At 36.2% G+C, this 19638-nt stretch overlaps 1 protein-coding gene across 3 annotated transcripts in view; it reads right to left on the bottom strand.

Moving 5' to 3' along the window:
• Positions 1–1870: 1870 nt before the first annotated feature.
• Positions 1871–19638, bottom strand: part of PLOD2 (procollagen-lysine,2-oxoglutarate 5-dioxygenase 2) — a 65089-nt gene continuing 47321 nt past the window's right edge. For 2 of the 3 annotated variants that reach the window (XM_051781351.1, XM_051781349.1), the window contains exons 10-20: positions 18599–18720; positions 11291–11395; positions 10902–11027; positions 9626–9767; positions 8359–8421; positions 6903–7016; positions 6451–6516; positions 5847–5951; positions 3805–3951; positions 3450–3575; positions 1871–3079 (exon numbers count right to left, since the gene is read on the bottom strand). In XM_051781351.1, the coding sequence (XP_051637311.1) occupies positions 2924–3079; positions 3450–3575; positions 3805–3951; positions 5847–5951; positions 6451–6516; positions 6903–7016; positions 8359–8421; positions 9626–9767; positions 10902–11027; positions 11291–11395; positions 18599–18720 (1272 nt within the window). In that variant the 3' untranslated portion in view covers positions 1871–2923. The remainder of the gene's footprint in view (positions 3080–3449; positions 3576–3804; positions 3952–5846; positions 5952–6450; positions 6517–6902; positions 7017–8358; positions 8422–9625; positions 9768–10901; positions 11028–11290; positions 11396–18598; positions 18721–19638) is intronic. The other variant, XM_051781350.1, reaches the window with a different exon arrangement.

The raw sequence follows: 19638 nt of genomic DNA, 5'->3' as shown, positions 1-19638 counted from the left end.
TTGGGGTTTGTAATAGCCTTACTCCTACCCATTCACAATAAGAGTGAAACAGTAATCCTTTGGGAACAACAAAAAAAATAAAAACGAAGTGACAAATACATATTGAAATTACTTGTTCAACATGTATAAAATAATACTAAATGCCTTGAACATTTTTTAGGAGAACAGATGGAATAGTTCACAAATATGAAATAAAACCAAGCTATACTCAGTATTTTTAACCAAAAGAAGACTTAAAAAATCTATTGCCTATATACACTCTTACCCACATCACAGTCCCTTCAACTACTTAACAGTTAAAAGTAAAGTTAGATGAAAGCAGAACAGACAAAATATTTTACAAATGTCTTATCTGTTGCAGAGCACCCTTATGTCCCTGTACTCCCAAGGTTTCTCATACAGTGCTGGAATTAGGGTTGCTGTTTTCCTACTAATGCATATATCTTCCACACCCTGAAACAAACTTTGTTAAGGAGACACGAGAGTCTAAGTGCTTTTAAGAATAATGAAAGAACATTCTAACAGTGACAATTCTGTTTAGCCTGTGTCAGCTTGTGTGCTCAGCAGTATAGCATAACTTTTAGAACTAATTCAGGTGAACTGTTCAGTATAAACTTCTTTTCCTGGCATGTGTCAGCTCCTAAGAAGTTAATGAGAACACTTCCATACCTGTTGCTGTCCACCTGAAAGGCAGCTGTCAGCTTTTGCAAATACTTCATTAAAAGAAAAAATAAGTGAGAATCTTAGTAACTTGAGCATGGTAAACACATTTTCCCTTCCAACAAATGTGCAGCACAGTAAACACAGCATTACGTGTCACTATGTGACAGAGTGAATTAATAGTTGCAAACAAAAATTTAAAAGTAAGTAAAGCCAATTATATGTTTGAGGAGAAAATATGCATTAAAAAAATAAAATGTGACCTAGAATATAAAAATACATAATTAAAACAGAAGTTGGGGGGGAGAAATCTGTAAAAGAACTCCCCCTGTGTTACATGATTGTATTTTTGTGAGTTTTTTCCAAGGAAGTTCCTCATAACAATAAACCGACTGTAACTGATCCAGTGGTAGAAATATCATTCTAAGTCAGCTTAAGAGACCACAGGCAAATTCTCAGAAAAAGATGATTAACAAAGGCTGCTTTCATTCTGAAGGTTTGAAGATTTTGTTATCTGTAAGGCTTGCCTAAGCACAGGCAAGAGAGAGAGAGAGAGAGACTAAGACAGCTGTTCCATGCCTGGAAATAAAGTTGAGGGATACCAATCTCCAAATATTAGCCTGAAAAGAAGAAAAGTTGACAGTGTAAAGAGAAATTAAAAGAAAGCAAAGCATTTCCCATCAAAAGCCATTCCTTTTCAAGCCAGCCCATTTTAATACATTTTTGAGGTTACCTCACTTTGATGTATTTGCTTCAGCATAACTTTAAGTACAGAAAAATGCAGAGCATGGAAATAAGCAGACATGCTTATATTCAGTAAACGAAAAATCTTTGAAACCCTCTCCAAGTCCTGTCAGCTGCAAATAAAGTTTCTGTCTGGGAAATGTGATATAAAGCTTCTTCAAAGATTCACAGGTAAAAAGTAAATACTGTTTAGATCATCAAATAGCCTCTATATAAAAACAATACCAAGAACTATCACTCCTGCTGGGGTCGGTCTGAAAATGTAATGCAAGGCTTGGTACACGGGCACCAACACACATAAGAAATAATTTCAGTAGTAAATAAACCAAAACCCTACACTTAGAGAAACCTCCCATCTAAATGTATCTACAGATCGTTAGAAAATACTTGTCAGTAAGTCCAGTTTCTGTAAAACAATGGCAAATGCAAAGAAACTATCTAATACAGTCAAGTAACAGCTGTTACATTAATTTAAAATTACCCTTTATTTTTCACAAGTTTTTCCAACATGTTGTGCATTTTGGCACTGTAGACTTTGAGACAGCTTCAAGTTTCTTTAAATTACAAACAGTAGATACAGTAGGAATATTTTAAACCAATTTCTTTAAAATAAATGTCAAGTTAAGACCCTTAGCTTTAAAGAGAGACTGCCACCATTTCATCTTCCTGATACAAAATTCAAGTAATTTTAAGAGTAGAAAATTGTCTCTACAAAACATCCTATTATTACAATTTACCAGCATTCTGAAAATAAACATCAAATTTCCAGTATCAATTGGGTGCAATTACACACTTAGAAAAATAACTCACTTTAAATGAAGGTCACTTGCTGAAGAAAAGTAAGTTTTCAACAGGATGAATTCTCAAAAACAAATGATAAACCATTTTTTCCCCTGGATAAATGATTTAATCCTTGTTCTATCTCTGCAATTAATTTATTTTTTCTTCTACAGGTGTACATTTCAGTATTGAAAATGAATTAAGGAAACAGGCTACGGGGATATTTTCCCTTCAGTATATACCGGCATATGCAATTATTGCTTATCCAAAACAACTGTAAACAAGATGCACTTCATTTCGTTTTTATGTTGTGATTTTTCACTGCTTGGTACCAAATATACAGACCACACAAACTTTAGCTGTGTCGCTTTACTGAACGAAAACCACAACAATTTTTTCCGATGATTTTGTATCTAGAGTTGTTTGGGTTTGTTTTTTTCTCAACGAAGAAATGGATTCACTATGCTTTTCCATTTGCCCTCCTTACCTACTCTTTAGGTCAGCAGAATGGAAAAACAAGCAGGACACGTTTATTTGTGACTGAAGGCTCAGAGCAGATATCAAGAAATCTTCAACAATATCAGAATATTTTCTGGTTTTCATTCTTTTTCCCCAAAGTACCTTTGTTGCGTAGGTACAAGAACTTAAAGTTTCTTTTATCACCATCTTCCAGAAGAAATCTATAAATAAATGTTTGTGTAAAGAACACTGCTGTTGAAGAGGGAAAAAAAAAATAAAATTAAGGATCAATAAATGATACTGCAATGTATCTTGTGCCATTCAAGATAGGAAGTCCTTCGTGTAAATGTGTAAGTCTTCCCGGGTGCATGAAACTCCATCCTTTCCTGGGAGACTCAATGGAGCAGTTGTACCTAATAAATTTACATCCACCTCCCTGTAGTAAAGACACAAACAAAATAAAACCCTAAACATTTATCCTGTGTTTTAGTAAAGTAAGTTCATTTTTATATATCCATGACTTCAAATATTTTACTATTATTAATAGGCTGTTAATTTTTTCTTTTGCTATCCCAAGGTTATTTAAATGACACTATCTTTAGAGCATTACACAACACACATGCATTTGCAATCAAAGACTTCCCCTTGCTTTGCTTTAGCGTTTGCTGGATAACAACTCATTCAAGCAGCAACTCTGACAAACATCTTCAATAACTTTACTGTAAATTATACAATTTGGGCTCTAGTTTGAAAATAACATTGGGCACTCAAAGGACATTTTTTAAGTTGGTAAGTTGTCAACTCACTTGAAAGTCCTCTCCTACTTTGTTGAGAGCGATGTTGATTGTGAACGTGGAGGAATCATGATGAGGTCTGAGTGACCGTTGTCTGTCAGGGCTGTATTTCACAACAAAATTCAGTAATGCATACCCCTGAAATAAAACATACAGTCAGACTTCAAGTTGTGAACTGCCAAGTCACATACAGGACTCTTGGGATTTTTTCAAGTTTAGTTAAAAAAAAAAACCAAATAACATCTGTTTATAACTACTCCTATGCCATGTATAAACTCCCCAACAAAATCAAATAGGGCAATTCGATAAAATTCTTAAATTTAGTCATGCCATGGAGTAATTATCTGCAAAAGTTTTAATCCCATACCTTGGTATAATAGCCAGCAAACACCTTCAGCGTTACTGGTGCAATGAACTCCCTTATGAAATGCAGCCATTCATTATCCAGTCCGATTTGCTTCATATGAATATCATCAGTTGGGACATTTTCATAACCTCCAGAAATACGGCTGTCCTAATGAAAACACCGCAAACAGCCATGAAATATGAACGCAAAATGTTTCTGGCATTTCTACAAATATTTATTTGAAATCTACAGAATCACAGAACTGCAACAAAGCAATACTTCAGTGAGCATATGTGAGCTTGCTGTATAGCAAATTCCACAGCTAACTGTCATAGAAAAATCCTGAGATATTAATTAGCAAAAGCTGGAAGTTTTTTAAAGGATGAGTAAATATTTGGATGTGTTGCCTGTAAGTAAGAGAGCTTCTTGGGGTAATGGTTTTATTTACTGAGTTGCAGATGGAATTGAAGTTGTATCAGATTAAGAGAGTACAGGCCTCAACTTGACACAGCAGAAAACACTGAAATAATTTGAAGATGAAAGTATGGTAAAATCCCTTCTGGAGGCTCCTACCTTCAGTAAAATTGTGACTACAATTATTCTCATTTCCATGGTACTACATTTGTGAATTAGACAAATAAAATCCTCTGATTTTAGTGGTAGTTAATAAATACCTTGAAACTCCTGAAAACACTGACATAATACCTCAGAACATCCCCCTCATGGAGATGAATTTGACAAATTAGTACTTAGGTGGTAAATTAGCAAAACCTGTGGAACAGTTATCAACAGCTATCCAAAAATCAGCCTTGGGTAACTGTCAGGTAACTACTACAGAAACTGCACTACTGTTAGTGTCTAATTTGCTAATTCAAAGTTTGCATAAGGTTTACATGGCAGTTTTGGTAGCGGGGGGGGGGTACAGGGGTGGCCTTTGTCAGAAGCTGCTGGAAGCTTCCCTTACATCTGAGAGGGCCAATGTCAGCTGCCTCCAAGACAGACCCACAGCAGGCCAAGCCCAATGGTGTCAGAGACAGCACCTCTGTGATGGCCACGTCTTTAAGAAAGGGGGGGAAAAAAACCAGTGCAACAGAAATTGCAGCTGGAGAGGGGAGTGAGAATATGTGAGAGAAATAGCCCTACAGACAGTAGGGTCAGTGCAGAAGGAGGGGGAGGAGGTGCTCCAGGTGCTGGAGCAGAGATTTCCCTGCAGCCTGTGGTGCAGACCATGGTGAGGCAGCTGTGCCCATGTAGCCCACAAAGGTCCAAGGTGGAGCAGAGATCCACCTGCAGCCCCTGGAGGACCCCACGTCAGATGAGATGGATGCCCAAGGAAAGCTGTGACCCCACGGGAAGCTCCCCCATGGGGAGCAGGGTTCTAGCAGGATCAGTGATGCTACAGGGATCCCACACTGGAGCAGACTGTTCCTGAAGGGCTGCACCCCATGGAAAGGACCCACACTGGAGCAGAGGAAGTGTGCAAGTCCTCCCCCTGAGGAGGAAGGAGTGGCAGGAGACAATGTGTGATGATCACAATCTCCCATTTTCCCATCCACATGAGTTGCTGAGGAGGAGGAGGTAGAGAAAATGAGGACTAAATTTAAGCCTTAGAGGGAGGAGTGGGGAGAAGGTGTTTTTAAGATGTGGTTTCATCGCTCATTATATTATCAATCAAATCAGAGTAGGAAGGAAACTAATCTCCTGAAGTTGAGTGTGTTCTGCCTGTGATGGCAGTTGATGAGTGATCTCTCCCTGTCCTTAACTCATGAGCCTTTCGCTGTATTTTATCTCCCATGTTCAGCTGAGGAGGGCAGTGATAGAGTGGCTTTGGTGGATGCCTGGTGTCCAGCCAGGGTCAACCCACCACTGGGTTAATTGAAGAATATCTCTAAATCTATTGAACAAGAAGCTACGTGCTAGACAAAACTAAGCATTTTACACCACAAAGCAGAGGTTTCAGGTCACTGGCAATTGTTAGGATATTTTTTGTTGCAGTACACTGTGACTCACTATTGTAAAGGTACTCACTCATTAAGGTCATGTTTATATAGGCTGACACTTACCTGGTGTTTTCCACCAGACCATTGTCCAAAATGTTCCATTTCTTCTACCAGTTCGTCACAGGCAGCGTCAGAAAATATGGGAAACCAAAACACATCTGGACATGGCTATAAACAAAATAAAATTTAAAAACTTGATCCCCAAGTACATTCTCACATAAGCAAAAAGTACGAGCTACCTTGTAAGCCATGACCCAGCATTAACAGGTGTGTCAGTGTACCCACACATTCTGTGCCTTATGGCTCTAAATAACAACCCCGATCTTCTGCATTACAAGCTATTATGAGGAACAGTTTAAAACTTAACATTGTTTTAAACACAAAACCAATTTATCACAGCTTCTTAAGGAGGTAAAGTTCATTAAGTCACTGTCCCTAATTGTCACAGAACTCATCATCCAACACAAGGGCTCTGTCCAGATCAGCTGCATGAAAGCAAGAAGCCTGGACCAAATGGACCATCATGGCAAACATTCAGTTCTGATCCAAAACATAAAAAAAAAAATTTCAATCATAGACTAAAACAGCATTTGTGTGGAAACAGTTACTGTATGCCAATTTATTATCAGTCAGTTCCACAAATTTTTAGAAAACTACTTATACCCACCTGTTCTACTATATTATCAGTGAAGATCTTTGAGTAGTTTGGATTTATATAAGTTTCCTTCCAGTCCTAAAAAACACCATGATTTTAAAACATTACAACAAAACAAATAAATTTAAGTGACAAAAAATCTATTCATTTGCTCTATCGAAAGCATTGAAACAATTAAACAATTTCTTATACCATAAAAAAATTGGTTCTTATCATGTCAAAACTCATGAAGCCTGTTACATCAGGGCCATATCTCCAACTCCTTACTCTCATCATCAGTTAGCTTATTGCTATATTGTTTGCTTAGATGGGTTAGAGAGAACACCTTTCAGTACATAATCAATATTATGCATAGCAGACAAATGTTCTCCATGTAAAGTCCTTAAAACCTAAGCCCTTTATAATATATAAACTTTACTTTTTTCTTGATAAAATAACTCTTTCATCAATAATTAGATGCATACCACAGGATTTTCAAATATCTGCCAGAGGTCATTGTTGTAGTGGGAAGTATTGTAATTGGCTGTAGAAAGAAGTCTTCCAAATTCATGTCTGTTGGTAATGTACATGAAAACACCCTATACCAAGTAGAGAAAGCATCATTAGCAAAACTGTCCATCTTAGCAAATACCAAGTTTTAAAAAGGTCTGTTTATGACTGTACTTCCATAAAATATATCACACACTTGGACACACATTATTATACATGTGCTGATCATTTAGCATCCTAATTTTCAAATGTTTGACTCCAATCACCAGCTACTGTTCATAATATTTTCTTTACAAGCATTTGGTTGTATTATTTTCTAAACACATTAAACTGAAACATATATTGTTGAGAACATAAAACCATGTACAGTTATAGAAAGGAAAAAACAGAGAAGCAACTGGTTGATTTGTTTCCCAGAAAACCTAAGCAGACACACTGGAAGCATCTTTTCTCAAACTGAAAATGCTCACACAAGAAAACCAACATCTAGGGTTTAGTTTCCAATTAAAAACTGAAAGAATAAGCTAACAATCACAGGGCTCTTGAAAGTCAGAACAAGAAACTTATTTCAGAGTATTCACTACGTGATCCGTCTGGTGAATTGGCCTGAAATAAAAAGATATTGGCAAATACAGCACACAACAATATTCAGATCAGCATACAAAACAGCTGAGCACTCTGAAGTCTGGTCACGTAATTATATGCAAGATATGAAGTGTGGTAAGATACAGCTTTATTATCAAGCTATTAACAGAAGATATTAACAGAACTCTCTTGATTAGAAATAGTAGTAGAAAATAGTATTTTTAAAAAGAAACTTAGGTTCTGTGGGACTTTTTTAGTTTACAGTTTTTCAGACTAAAACTTCATTTCTGAAATGTTTGTGACTTTTGGATTTGCAGCGGATAAAGACAACATCATTTGGGCATTTTGGTACTTCTGTCTACGTTTTTGTCTGAAAAAGAGTTAAACTGTTAGAAAGATAATGATTATGTTAAACATGCCCAAAATCATTGGGTGCTTACCAAATCATAAAATAGCTGCAGCAAGGAGAATAAGGAGGGCCTGGGTCAAGAAATACAGCTTAAACTGACATTGTGGTCACTGAGGGGGCCTGGCAGAACTGGGTGATTAGAGCTTTACTCCTTCCTAAGACTGCTCAATCAATTTTAGCTACAGAGGCACAGCGTCAGCACACCTTGGCCTCAGAAGCACTGAGAAACCTCCCTGGGGAAACAATGAGCCTCTCTAAGATACGTTGAGCTGGTCATGAAGAACCTGTCCCTGGCAAAAACTTGAACCTCAGAAGACTGAAGAGAAAGCTAGAGCAGTATTTCATTAGAGTGAGTGGACAGAAGAGAAGTTATCTTCCTGTGGTAGAATAATACTGCATGTAATAATAACTCATTAATAAAAAAAATAAAGCAAAACCTTTGGGGGTCTGAGCATATGGAATGTTTCCGAAGAAGGGGAGTCTTTTTCCCTTTGTAAAGTCTAAAATGAAGGAGAATCATCACATCAGTTTTCTGATACATAATCTCTCTTTTTCTGACTACGAATAGGTTTCCACAGTTACATCAGGTAAATAGCAGCCTTTGCTTTATAGCTGATATGCCTTTACAGACAACATGCATCTCCAAGCAAAGCTCTTAATACACATGTCCAAGCTGTTTCCACCAGCCCCTTCTTATCTGCTGCCAATACAAAAACAAGCACATACCAAACCATCCTACAGCCCAGACTGAGAAGGGGGAAAAGAGAAAGCAATTTTCTGAGGAGCCAGTCAGATTAGTTTAATGAGCACATGGAAAGCACAAGTTGGCAATAACTGATGCTGAGAAGGTTTGAACACAACAGGATTGGACAGCAACGTTCTGAGGAATCAGTACAAACAAAGGAGATCATGCCTTGTTATGAGGGAATAAAAAAATCAATACTTGCCAACTTTTCTTGTTCAATTCAGCAAAATTATTTTTCAATGCTATAGTGTCTGGAAATAGGTCTGGTTTAGGTCTTATTTGTTTCTGTGCTGAAACTAGTGTAAATATCAGTAGAAATGTGGATTTACATATTCATAACTTTACAGTACAAATACGTTTTCTCTCAGTACTTACAGCTTAATGCAAGTAACACATTTCTGATATAGTTTTTATCTATCTAGAAAACTTAATGAGTAATTCATGCTCCTTAAGAAGATTCCGACCATTTGATAAATGATTTAGGTTTCTCATATAACACAGCTCACCATTATTTTAAATATATACCTACTTAGATAAAAAAATTGCAAAATATTCCAACTTAGTCTGCTACAAGTTCCACACTGTATAAAAATGTGCATAAAAGAGGTGGTCCAAATGCATTGGTAAGTTTTAAATAAAACACAGCAGAGAAGTTGAACTCTCTTTCATCTGTTGAGGTTGCGCCAATGAGAAAGGTATTTTAACCTCAATAGAAATTTCCAGGGAATTTAACTAGAAACCATCATGCAGTCAGTGCACCAGTGCACTGGCTTTGCAAAAACCTCTGTTCTCAACAATTTAAAGAAATAAACCTAGTGTTCTATCTCACAAAAATTGGCCAGTACTTTAAATTAGAATTACAATATAATATCCAAGATCAATCAAGTAAAGCAGCGAAGTATAGCAGGACACGAAGACATGAGTGTATTTGAAAGCAAGCTGTTATAGATACACCTTACCATTTCCCTGGCATTCCTGCAGAGTGCCATATCAGGATCCAACTTATCACGCATGAAGTAGTTCTTTTCTTTCATCTCTGATCTGAGAGTTTGTCCCTTAATTAAGTATATATTAGCCATGTAAGGGATATTCCATACTCCTCTGTTGAGAAAAAAACAAAAACAAACCCAACACATACAAATAGTTTAAAGCTATGAAAACTAATTTGTTGCCTATTCTATTAAATCAGGATCTCTATATCTGCTGACAAGAGTAAGTAATTTGCAAGGAGAAGAAGCTGAAAGGTTCCCAAGACATTTGAAAAACTACATCTGGACATCTCAAACATAGGCGTAGGCAGTAACTCAATTTTTATGAAGTATTGTTATAAAAATATAGAGAGGTCAAATTCTCTATGGAGTTTTAACTAGAAATTTACTTCATATTTCTATAGTTAAAGCAATCAGTCAAACTCTCTTAAAATATTATTCTACACTGCCAGATGGAAAAAGTAATTCCAAAACAGATTTTTAAATGAGTTTAAAGACTTCACTGAGACTTCACACAGCTGGTCTGACCTCCTCACACAAATACCCATGGACCACAGCAGGCTGTGTATTTATGTGACTTGGGCCAATATCAACACAAAAGCATTGCTTTGAGAATGCTCACTCTGCAGATTTCCTCCCTCTCAGCACCACGAGCACATCTTTCAGTATAACTGAAAACAAGCAGTCAATCTGTTTCTGACCTTTCTGTTCTTCCACAGCAATGAAAAGGCATCACCACATGGGAAAGTCAAGCTTGGAAAAACTTACATCACATTCATTAGGGGAAGGATAAACCCAAAAGTTTATCCTTGACAAAAGTATTGCTGAAGAGCTCCTTAAGATATATCTGACAACATATGCAGGATGAAAAACATAATGAAATTACAGTTGTCCCCCTGGTTAAGCATTTGTCCCAAAGAGATGACAAAGTCATTTGATGAATGCAACAATCGTTCCTTTTGGTTGAGGTTCCTGGGACAAAGTTTTGGGGTTGCTATTTGTTTGTCCTGCCTTTTCCTGTATTATGCACTGCTAGAGTAATCAGGCACAAACAGACCAGTACTAGTAAACTAGTAATGATTTTGTCCAGTACTAACATCAGCTCATTAGGTTAAGCACTTTGCTTTTTTTTTTTTTTCAAGCTGTAAATGGGAAGTAACAAGCGTATTTCTATGAAATTAAAAATGCAAAACAATATAAGCATATTGGGTGCCTTGACTTTAACAATTAGCTTACAACTACTTACACTCTGTTCCCTTGGACAATATCAACATAATCTTCTGATCGGGCATAGTAGCCATCTGGGCTCAAAGCACCCCAGAAATTAGACCAAAGCTTCCCGTGACGAGTTACAAGCGGAGCAATTATCTTTCTGTGAAATGACATATTTGAATAAGAAAATATCAAACTCTGAAGCATTTGAAATTCACATCAGGAACTGCTGCTTGACAGGTACAAAATGCTTTGTGAATTGTTGGTCTCCAAGCCTCTTATGAAATATGGCAATGAAATACCACAGGTAAACAAAGAGGATCTAACTCTATGAGAACAGAGGGGATCTTATTTTCTCTGGACGGGCCCCAGAGAATCCTTTCAACCCAAAGGAAATTCTACAAAATAAGAGATATACTACACCTGTTCTGTTCTATCAGTATTCTTAAAGTTTTGGGGTTTGTCAGCACAACATCTGCATCTATGTTTAAGTAATATTCACATGCTTTATCCTGGCGACAAAGGTCCCTAAAAAGACAAAAAAAAGAATTATTAACTCCCATATGTCCAGAAAAAAATAAATCACAAACAATAAAACAAACAAACAGATAAAAAACCCCAAACCACAACTAAGTACTCTACTAATTCATTGCATTAAAAGCCCTCTGCAGCACAGTATTGTAAAGAAAGGTGTGTTTGGATTACAGTAGAGTGATTAACTAAAAGAAAATTTAAATACATGGATCAGATGCCTTATATTTTTCTTTTAATAAACTAAGTGACCTCTAACCTTTACCAAGTTCAGTAATACCTACTATACAGTTTCCTAATGGAAAACAGGGTGGGAGAATCATGCCACTAATTTATATAGTTGGATATCGGTACAGTCACTTCATAGTGAAATAGTGAAGTAAGAGTAAGCTCCTCTAGCAAGACTCCATGTGGTTGTAATATTATCTTTGGAAAAAGATTCTACAGATGTGATCTGATGATCTGAATAGTAATTGAAACCTTATGGAAGGTGTAAGACAAAAAGTATAAAGAAATATACATTTAAAGACCTTTTCTTTGTCTTTTTTTGTGACTTACAAGAACAACAGGGTTGGTAAAGAGAAATATAAACAAACTGCACAGGCAGTGAATGGAAATTCGAAAAAGTAATTGAGTTTGTCCACACACTATTTCTGTGTTACCATTTTGATCTCAGAAGAATAAACTATCTGTGCAGATTCCCAGGCCTTCAAGAGAAAGCTGCCACCAAGCAAAAAACACATTCTACCATAAAAAAAAAGGATACACGGACCACGTTTGTATGTTTCTGTCAGGGTGCACTTGCTAGGCTATACCTGCTAGAGTGAATTTAGCTTTCCTATGCCATCAGAACAGCAGGAGATTACAGCAAATCAAATATACTTTTAGAGGAAGTGTAACAATTTCCTCAAGTCAATACTACAGCAGTAGCTTCCTATCATGCAGGTGGTGGCATTGATTTTGTGTATTTTTTCCCTATTTTAATTCCATCGTAACAGCTTGAAACACTAAAATTATTCTACTTTCTTGTTTTAAAACATCTATAAATACTGATTTAGTTTAAGTTCCACTTGATTTGATTGATTGTGACTGTTTTCTGCAAAGGAAAAGATCTCTGTCACTTCAGAAGATCTTATAAACACTGGATGTGACAGGTTACATACAAGTCAAGAAAACTGCTGGCATGGCTTCCTGCCTGCTTTTCTTCCCTTCCACTACCTAGCACTAAATGTTCCATAAGAACTACTACTTATCAACATCTTATAGGTCTTTTTGTTCAAACTTTCTCCTGCACAAAGGACTGAAGAGGTGTAACTTGGTTGGAATCATAAAAGGTACAGCTTTTTTATTCCATAAATTTAAGACATTCTTCCTCTTCAAGTCTGATCACTAAAGATGTGCTAATTGATCTGAGATATATTGTCAAGATACTCAAATATCAGAAGTGGTCTCCCCACTACTGCTGAGATCACTGTGTGGACAACACCCTCAGTTTAAATCTTTGGTCTGTCCTTTGAGGCAAAACTAGAGACTTTCTTCTATCTTATGCATATATTTTTATGACAGAAATTCCTTAATCAGCACTTTCACACATAATTGCCCCAGCTGAAACTACCAGGTTTTATTTTGGCCATAACATGGTCCTACAATTCAGTCTTTATGACATTTCCATTACTAACCTATTCTGTTCAAAGCTTTATAACTACTGAATGCAATTCACATGTAGCTTTATCATTAGCTTAATTACAATTACTAATAGTAACCTGACTTTTATATTGCACTTGGCATTGGATGTTAATTTTCTTCCAAAAACATTCAGCTCCTTTGTCATTATTCTAATGAGGAAAATAAACCCAAGAGACCAACAGACTTGATGCCAGTCCAGGGTTCCAGCCACAACACTGGCCAGCACATCCCCAAAAGCAGGTAAACTGTTTGCTGCTAAGAAAAATATGAGTGGAATTAACGTTTTTAATTACAAACATGTGATAAAGTGAAACAGATTTATAGTTAGTTGTAGATAAAATTAACTGGAAAATTAATTGCATAATAGCGAAATGAACTGTCCTTCAACTTTTGCCTTTTTATTTTTTGTGTCCCCATTCCCTTTAAATCCAGAACCAGAGAATTCTATTACAACTGGTCCCATGTGCTTAGTGTTAGAAATCCTCCTGTTCTTCATTCACACAGTAATCCAAACCACAGAATACTAAAAAGCTTTGGTCTAAGTCACATTCATTCATTCGGTAATCTACTGAAAACTCCTTGAAAGCATTACTGTCTTAAATAGTCCAGAAATGTCAAAGTTACCATTCTGACTTATTTTTTCCTCGTATTTCTTTCTCTACAACGTTGAAGACTGGATCACCAAATGGTAAAACTTATTCTTCACATTTGACATGATGACTTGTATCTGAAAATGCTAGGAGAATTATGCTTTAAAACACCAAGTTTTGCCTTTTGGTGATCCTTTGTGCTTTAAGCTCACTAACAAAAATCTCCCTAAAACACTACAGGTTTCACATAGAGATAGAAAGACAGTGATAAAAGTTTCAGTCAACATTAATAAAGCACACATACTCTCAAGAAATTCATGCATCTTCTCTTTAGGCTTTCAGTGCTGCCAAGTAGCTTTCTCAAGGAGATAAATGTAATCCTGAATATTCTCATGTTTTAAAGTATTACATTCTTACAGTATATGTTAATCTCTCCAGATGCAGAAATTCCAGATCATATGTAAAACTATTTGTTATGTATATCCAGGTCACTGCAAGGAACAAGTGGAAAGTGCTTTCTAGCAATGCTCATATGTATTGTAATATACTTTCTTACCTAAATGCAATGGCTAAAACCTTCAAACTACTTGCTTTACACTCCACCTGCTCTAAACCAAGACCAAATGTTGAAAAGAAAGCTGTATTCTTGTACATAGAGTAATTTCAGTGTAGTGATTAACAAAAATTTAGAAGGTGGCCAAGATTTTTTTGTTGGAAGTGTAAAGTGAAGCTCAGCAGATCAGTTTGAAGTATTTTGCAATCAGAGTGATGTTTGACTTCGTTTACAAACCACAAACCCATCTGGAACAGTGACCTCATCTGAAAATGGGAAAGTGTCACTGCTCTCTTCCTCATACTTTCCACTGAGATATTCCAAAGAATTAGCTGTTTATAAGAGTTAGACATAGACAATTTCTTTGCCATTGAGCCACCTTCTTTTTTGACATAGTTTGAACTTGCAATTAATCAAGTTACTGTTTTTACACCCCTCAGTTTGAAAATACAATTCCAAATGTGGACTGCAAGCCCAAAGTGAGAGCACTTAAACCATCTGACAGATCTCTGAAAGAAAAGGTGTTCCAGATACAAGACTTCAACACCCACTGAAAGACAGGGTGTCATCACCTGCCATTTAGAGTTACATTTTGCATCTCTCCAGGCAGCCACGATAGTATAAAGAAACTCTTATCAACCATCACTAAAAACAAACAAATGTAGCCAGAAAACAGCACTAATGTTTAGTTTTGCCTCTCATGTTTAAGTATTGTTACCACAGTCCACCACACCTGGAAGCTACTGAAATCAGGAACAGGTGGAAAAGTTGTTTTTCTGCAACACTCAAAATTCAAAATGCTGAAGTGTTTTGGAGAAGCACCTCCAGAAAATCCAAGTCTCTAATGGAAAACACATGACATCTAGGAGAAAAAGATTTAATCCCCCTTGCTCTTACTTCAACCACAGCCAAGACACTTGCCCTACTCAAAGGACTGAAGGGGGGTCCTCCTGTGTCCATGACATTGTTTATCAACACCAAATGGGAGCTCAGAGACAATGATTTAATATCCTCCTTCAAGAAACACACAGGAAATCCCAAATCTAGCTCAAAATTCAATGGTGTTGTCGATGAACTCTAACTGATTCTGATCTACTCTTCCTGAAACTTTGGAAAGCTTTCAGTGTAAACTTTCACTAAAATGTGCACTTTACCACTAAAAGCTGAGGTAAAAGAAATTTTTTTAAAAGTTAAGGAAAAACTGCACACAGTTCTGTTACTAATGTTTTTGAGGGAGGAGAAAAAAAAAAAAGAAACAAGCCCCCAAAAGAAAAACCCTGAAGACTAAGTACTGGGGGAAAAAATATCATGCAAAATAAAAAGCTTTTTATAAATAAAGCCTCAGAAATGCATGAGAAAAATTCCCATATCTCCTGACTTTATGTTATTGCTTGAACATATTTAATTACTATTTTATGTTTTCTGACATAACAAATTCTGTAACAGCTGGCTGAAATCTCATCTGCAACCAAGGCAAAAATCACAGATTTTTTTCTTAAAGAAAAAAAGAAAAAACTGTAAGAACTATATCTTATAGACAAAGGCTACAAAAAAAAAAAAAAAAAAAAAAAGAAAGACATGGAAATCAAGTGATGTACATTCAGGGAACATATTAAGAAAACATGCAGCTGAACCCTCCTTCTCTTTATTCTACTTGGCTCTCTTTCCATTTCGATTCAGCCCACAACAAGGAAAGCTGTGCACTCCTGTTCCCCAGTATTATTGAATTCTAACAAGTTTTTGCAGATTGCACAATTTTTGGTCCCTACTGAACTCTCACAAGCACAGGAGAGGGCTTTCCATGTCAAGAAGAAGCAAGAAAGTAAATGATTCAATTATTCTTTATTATGTGAATGAGAAAAGTAGATCAACTGCATTATATACTCAAAGTATTCTGCTGAAAAACTAGTCCTTCAATGCTTAAGTTGCCCCTCTCTGTATTTATTGAATCCTGTTTTGCTTCTTCAAATAAATAGACTCTGTGTGAAATGTGCAAGTGAGCAGAACAAATTAATTCTAAGTCTACCGGAAATTAACAGAGATACTAAAATCAGCTAATTTGGAAAAGGAGAGAAAGCAAGTGTTTGAGGCAGATGGAACAAAACTATCAGTCAATAATGCAGATAGAGGCAGGAGAAAATTAATCAGAAGACTGAATATATCAATCTCTGTAAATCAAAACAATAAACAAGTCTGAAGAATTACTCTTTTCAAGCTATTCCCATTGCAGTATTAGTGAGAAATAAATGAGGTTATGATGCTCAAAGCCAGATGAAGGGTTGAAAAGCAAATAATTTATTAGAGTAACTGCCCTTGCCTTGAACATCCTGTATTTCCAAATTAGACTTTTTAAAGAAATGTAAAATGTGTTTGTTCCAGTGAAGTTGGTGAGGTTCACAAGGGCAGCCATGCAGACCAGGTGTGCAAAGCAAGCAGCAGATTAACTGAATCTGCTTCAGACAAACTGAAGGGAGCCATTGAATTATATCTACATTGTCCACATGAAAGATCCTACTACTAACACTCAGGCTTTTTGGATGATTCAGTGTTTTGCCATTGTCTCATTCCACACACATTATACTTCATGTTTTCTCTATATACAATGTATCTCTTTAGGACAGATTCTTTATTAGAGGGGCCTTTCAAAACTGGAGCAACATGGGTCAAATTACATCCACACAGGGATAACACATCACACATATGATTATCTCCCTGCCTTTCAAACAGAATTTAAAATAATTTTGTGTAAATATTACAGAATCACAGAATCAACTTGGTTGGAAAAGACTAAACAAATAAAAGACCTCTGAGATCGTTGAGTTCAACCTAAATGGATAGCATTTTTATTTATTTAGCATGCTAAATATGCACTTAAATTACTATTTTTTTATCCATAGATCAATCAAAGATCATATATCAAAAGCTCTTTCACATAAGTAGGTATATTCTATCAAAAGATGACAGGTTTAAAGATCTTTGGGTGAGATTTAGTAACAGTATAGATAGTGATTACACTGAAGATTCTCCTTTATGCTGTCTATATAGCAACAAAGAGGCAAAGGCAACTCCAGAATCTCCACCTCAGTTACACATAACATACACTAAAAAGAGTTTGCAAACATGGCACATTTGCTTTAGAGACTACTAGAAATAAAGAAAAGAATTATTTATAAACAAGTGAATGGTTGCATAGACTAACACTGGACATCTGCGGCATTCCTCGAAAGGCAAGGGGAGAGGCTTGGATCTCAGCCACAGATCAGTTTCCAAGTGGCTTCAGCACAACAAAATGCCATTTAAACAACTTTCCAAGAACACTACAGAAACTCAAGACTAGACCTTCATTCTTTCAGTTGATGCTATGAACAGCCTATGTTTTGCTCTTAAGCTCTGAACAGAAAATGGCCTTTTCAAACTAACTTCTCTGCTCATGGAAGATTTGGTAGAAGAGAGAGTGAAAGAACTATCAGAGAATGACGTCCGCTCAAGGGCCACCTGGGACTCTGATCTTGGTGGGATCCTGGTCTGTAAAACTCTATACTATGACTGATGTCCTGGAAGAGCCATGAGCAACTCTATGATAGCAACCAGTGCTGAAGCCAGTAAAGAAACCTTTGGACAGGGAGACCTGATGTGGGATACAAACTCCGAGGTTCAGATTTAGACCTGGTAAGTGCCAGGTTTAAAAACTAAAGTTTTGGATACTCTAGTAAGAAGAAAAAAAGAAAAAAAAAAAAGAAAAAAGGCAAGACAAAGCATAAGATAAAGTCAGTTGCCTTTGCAAGTCTCGGTTTTGGTTTGTTTTTTTCTTTTTTTCCCCACTGGAAGAAGCAGCTAGATCACTTAAAAAAAAATATTCCTGCCTCTTTGAACTACAGGAAGAAATATAATTCCATCACCTGCACACCCAGATCAAGCCTTAACAGTGTGTTTACTTAAATATAATGTCACTTGAGGAAAAGAGTAGGGACTAAAACAACCAAAGTGCAATTGTTAAAAGTATATCCAATGCAACAGGTACTTCTATTCCATAAAAAGTTAGCTTAAAAATATTTTGAATAAAAAACCAAAAGTAAAACAAATACTATTGTTTATGCATTGTCTATGCCTCCATCAGAAGATGAGGCTATTAGGTAGTCCAAAGCAGAAGAATGTTTTCACAATGACTAAAAGCTTCTTATGTTAGACAAAACCATAAAACACTCAACAGTTCATATCTTATGTCTAGATCTTTTCTACCAAAAAAAGCTCCCACTTTCATATCTGAATATATAAAGTTGTTAATGGTTAAGATGCAAAATAACATACATGCAAAATGAAAACATGCTAGTGGTATGCATCAGTAGAACATATTTATAAATTACAACTTACATTCCCATGTTTCGGGCTTCTGCTTGACTCAGATTTTCTTCAGGTCCAACAATTTTTATATTTTTGATAATATTCTTGGCTTTTTCCCAGAATTTCTTGATGTGCTTTTCATGGTAAACCTCCTGCAATCATGTTAACATTGTTTATAGCAGATGAAAAGTACACTGCTATGAAATCATAAACATAAGTGTCCAAGAACACATTGTATTCTTCCCTAAAGAAACAGATGCCAAACATTTAAAATAAAGCTCTTCTGTCCAAAATTTTAGCAAAATAATCCAGAACATCAGCAATATTAATCAAAGCTGTACAATGATGCAAGATTCACAGATTGTTTATGCAATATTTTTCAGGATATTTATGTTACAATCTTTAAAACCCATCCTACAACCTCACACAGGGGTTTTTCATGCAACTCTAAATCGCTTTAGAGAGGGAGCTGCCACCTGTATCAAAGTGTGCAGGCACAGTCATTGTTTCTTTAAAATGCAGTCACACTGATTGTTTCTTTAATTTCTATTTACCCTACCTCTATTTACGAGAGCTCAGCTGCATTCACTGCTTCCAAACCAGTGTCTTCAGTGTAGTTTCTGCCTATTATGCCTGACTTTAGAATAATTAAAATATTGGATAGGGGTTTTCCTCCCACTATAATAAAAAGCGATTCAGTTTTTATATTCATTTCAAATACCATAATATGACTTCTGGCTGAAGCAACAAAATAGCCTACAATTCCTATGTGCATATCACATTTAACATCCCCTTAGGAAAGCACATTGAAGGCTTTAAAGATAAGCTCTACTTCTGTTACTTATCCCTTTCATGCTACCATATCAACAGTAATGTACACACAGCAAGAAAGGGTACAATTAATTTTTACTCCCATTTCTCTTCCAGCCCAGTTTCTTCCAAAAGAATCATACACATTTGACACCTTGCTCACTAAAATCCCAGAATCACAGAATGGTTTGGGTTGAAAAGGACCTTAAGGATCATCTCCTTCCAAACCCACACCTTCCATTAGACCAGGCTGCTCAAAA

This window comes from Manacus candei, unplaced genomic scaffold (genome assembly GCF_025592945.1).
Source record: "Manacus candei isolate 608988 ecotype Guabito, Panama unplaced genomic scaffold, ASM2559294v1 h1tg000015l, whole genome shotgun sequence".
Classification (NCBI taxonomy): Eukaryota; Metazoa; Chordata; class Aves; order Passeriformes; family Pipridae; genus Manacus; species Manacus candei.
Note: the sequence above shows the minus strand (reverse complement) of the source record. Positions and strands in the feature narration are given on the sequence as shown.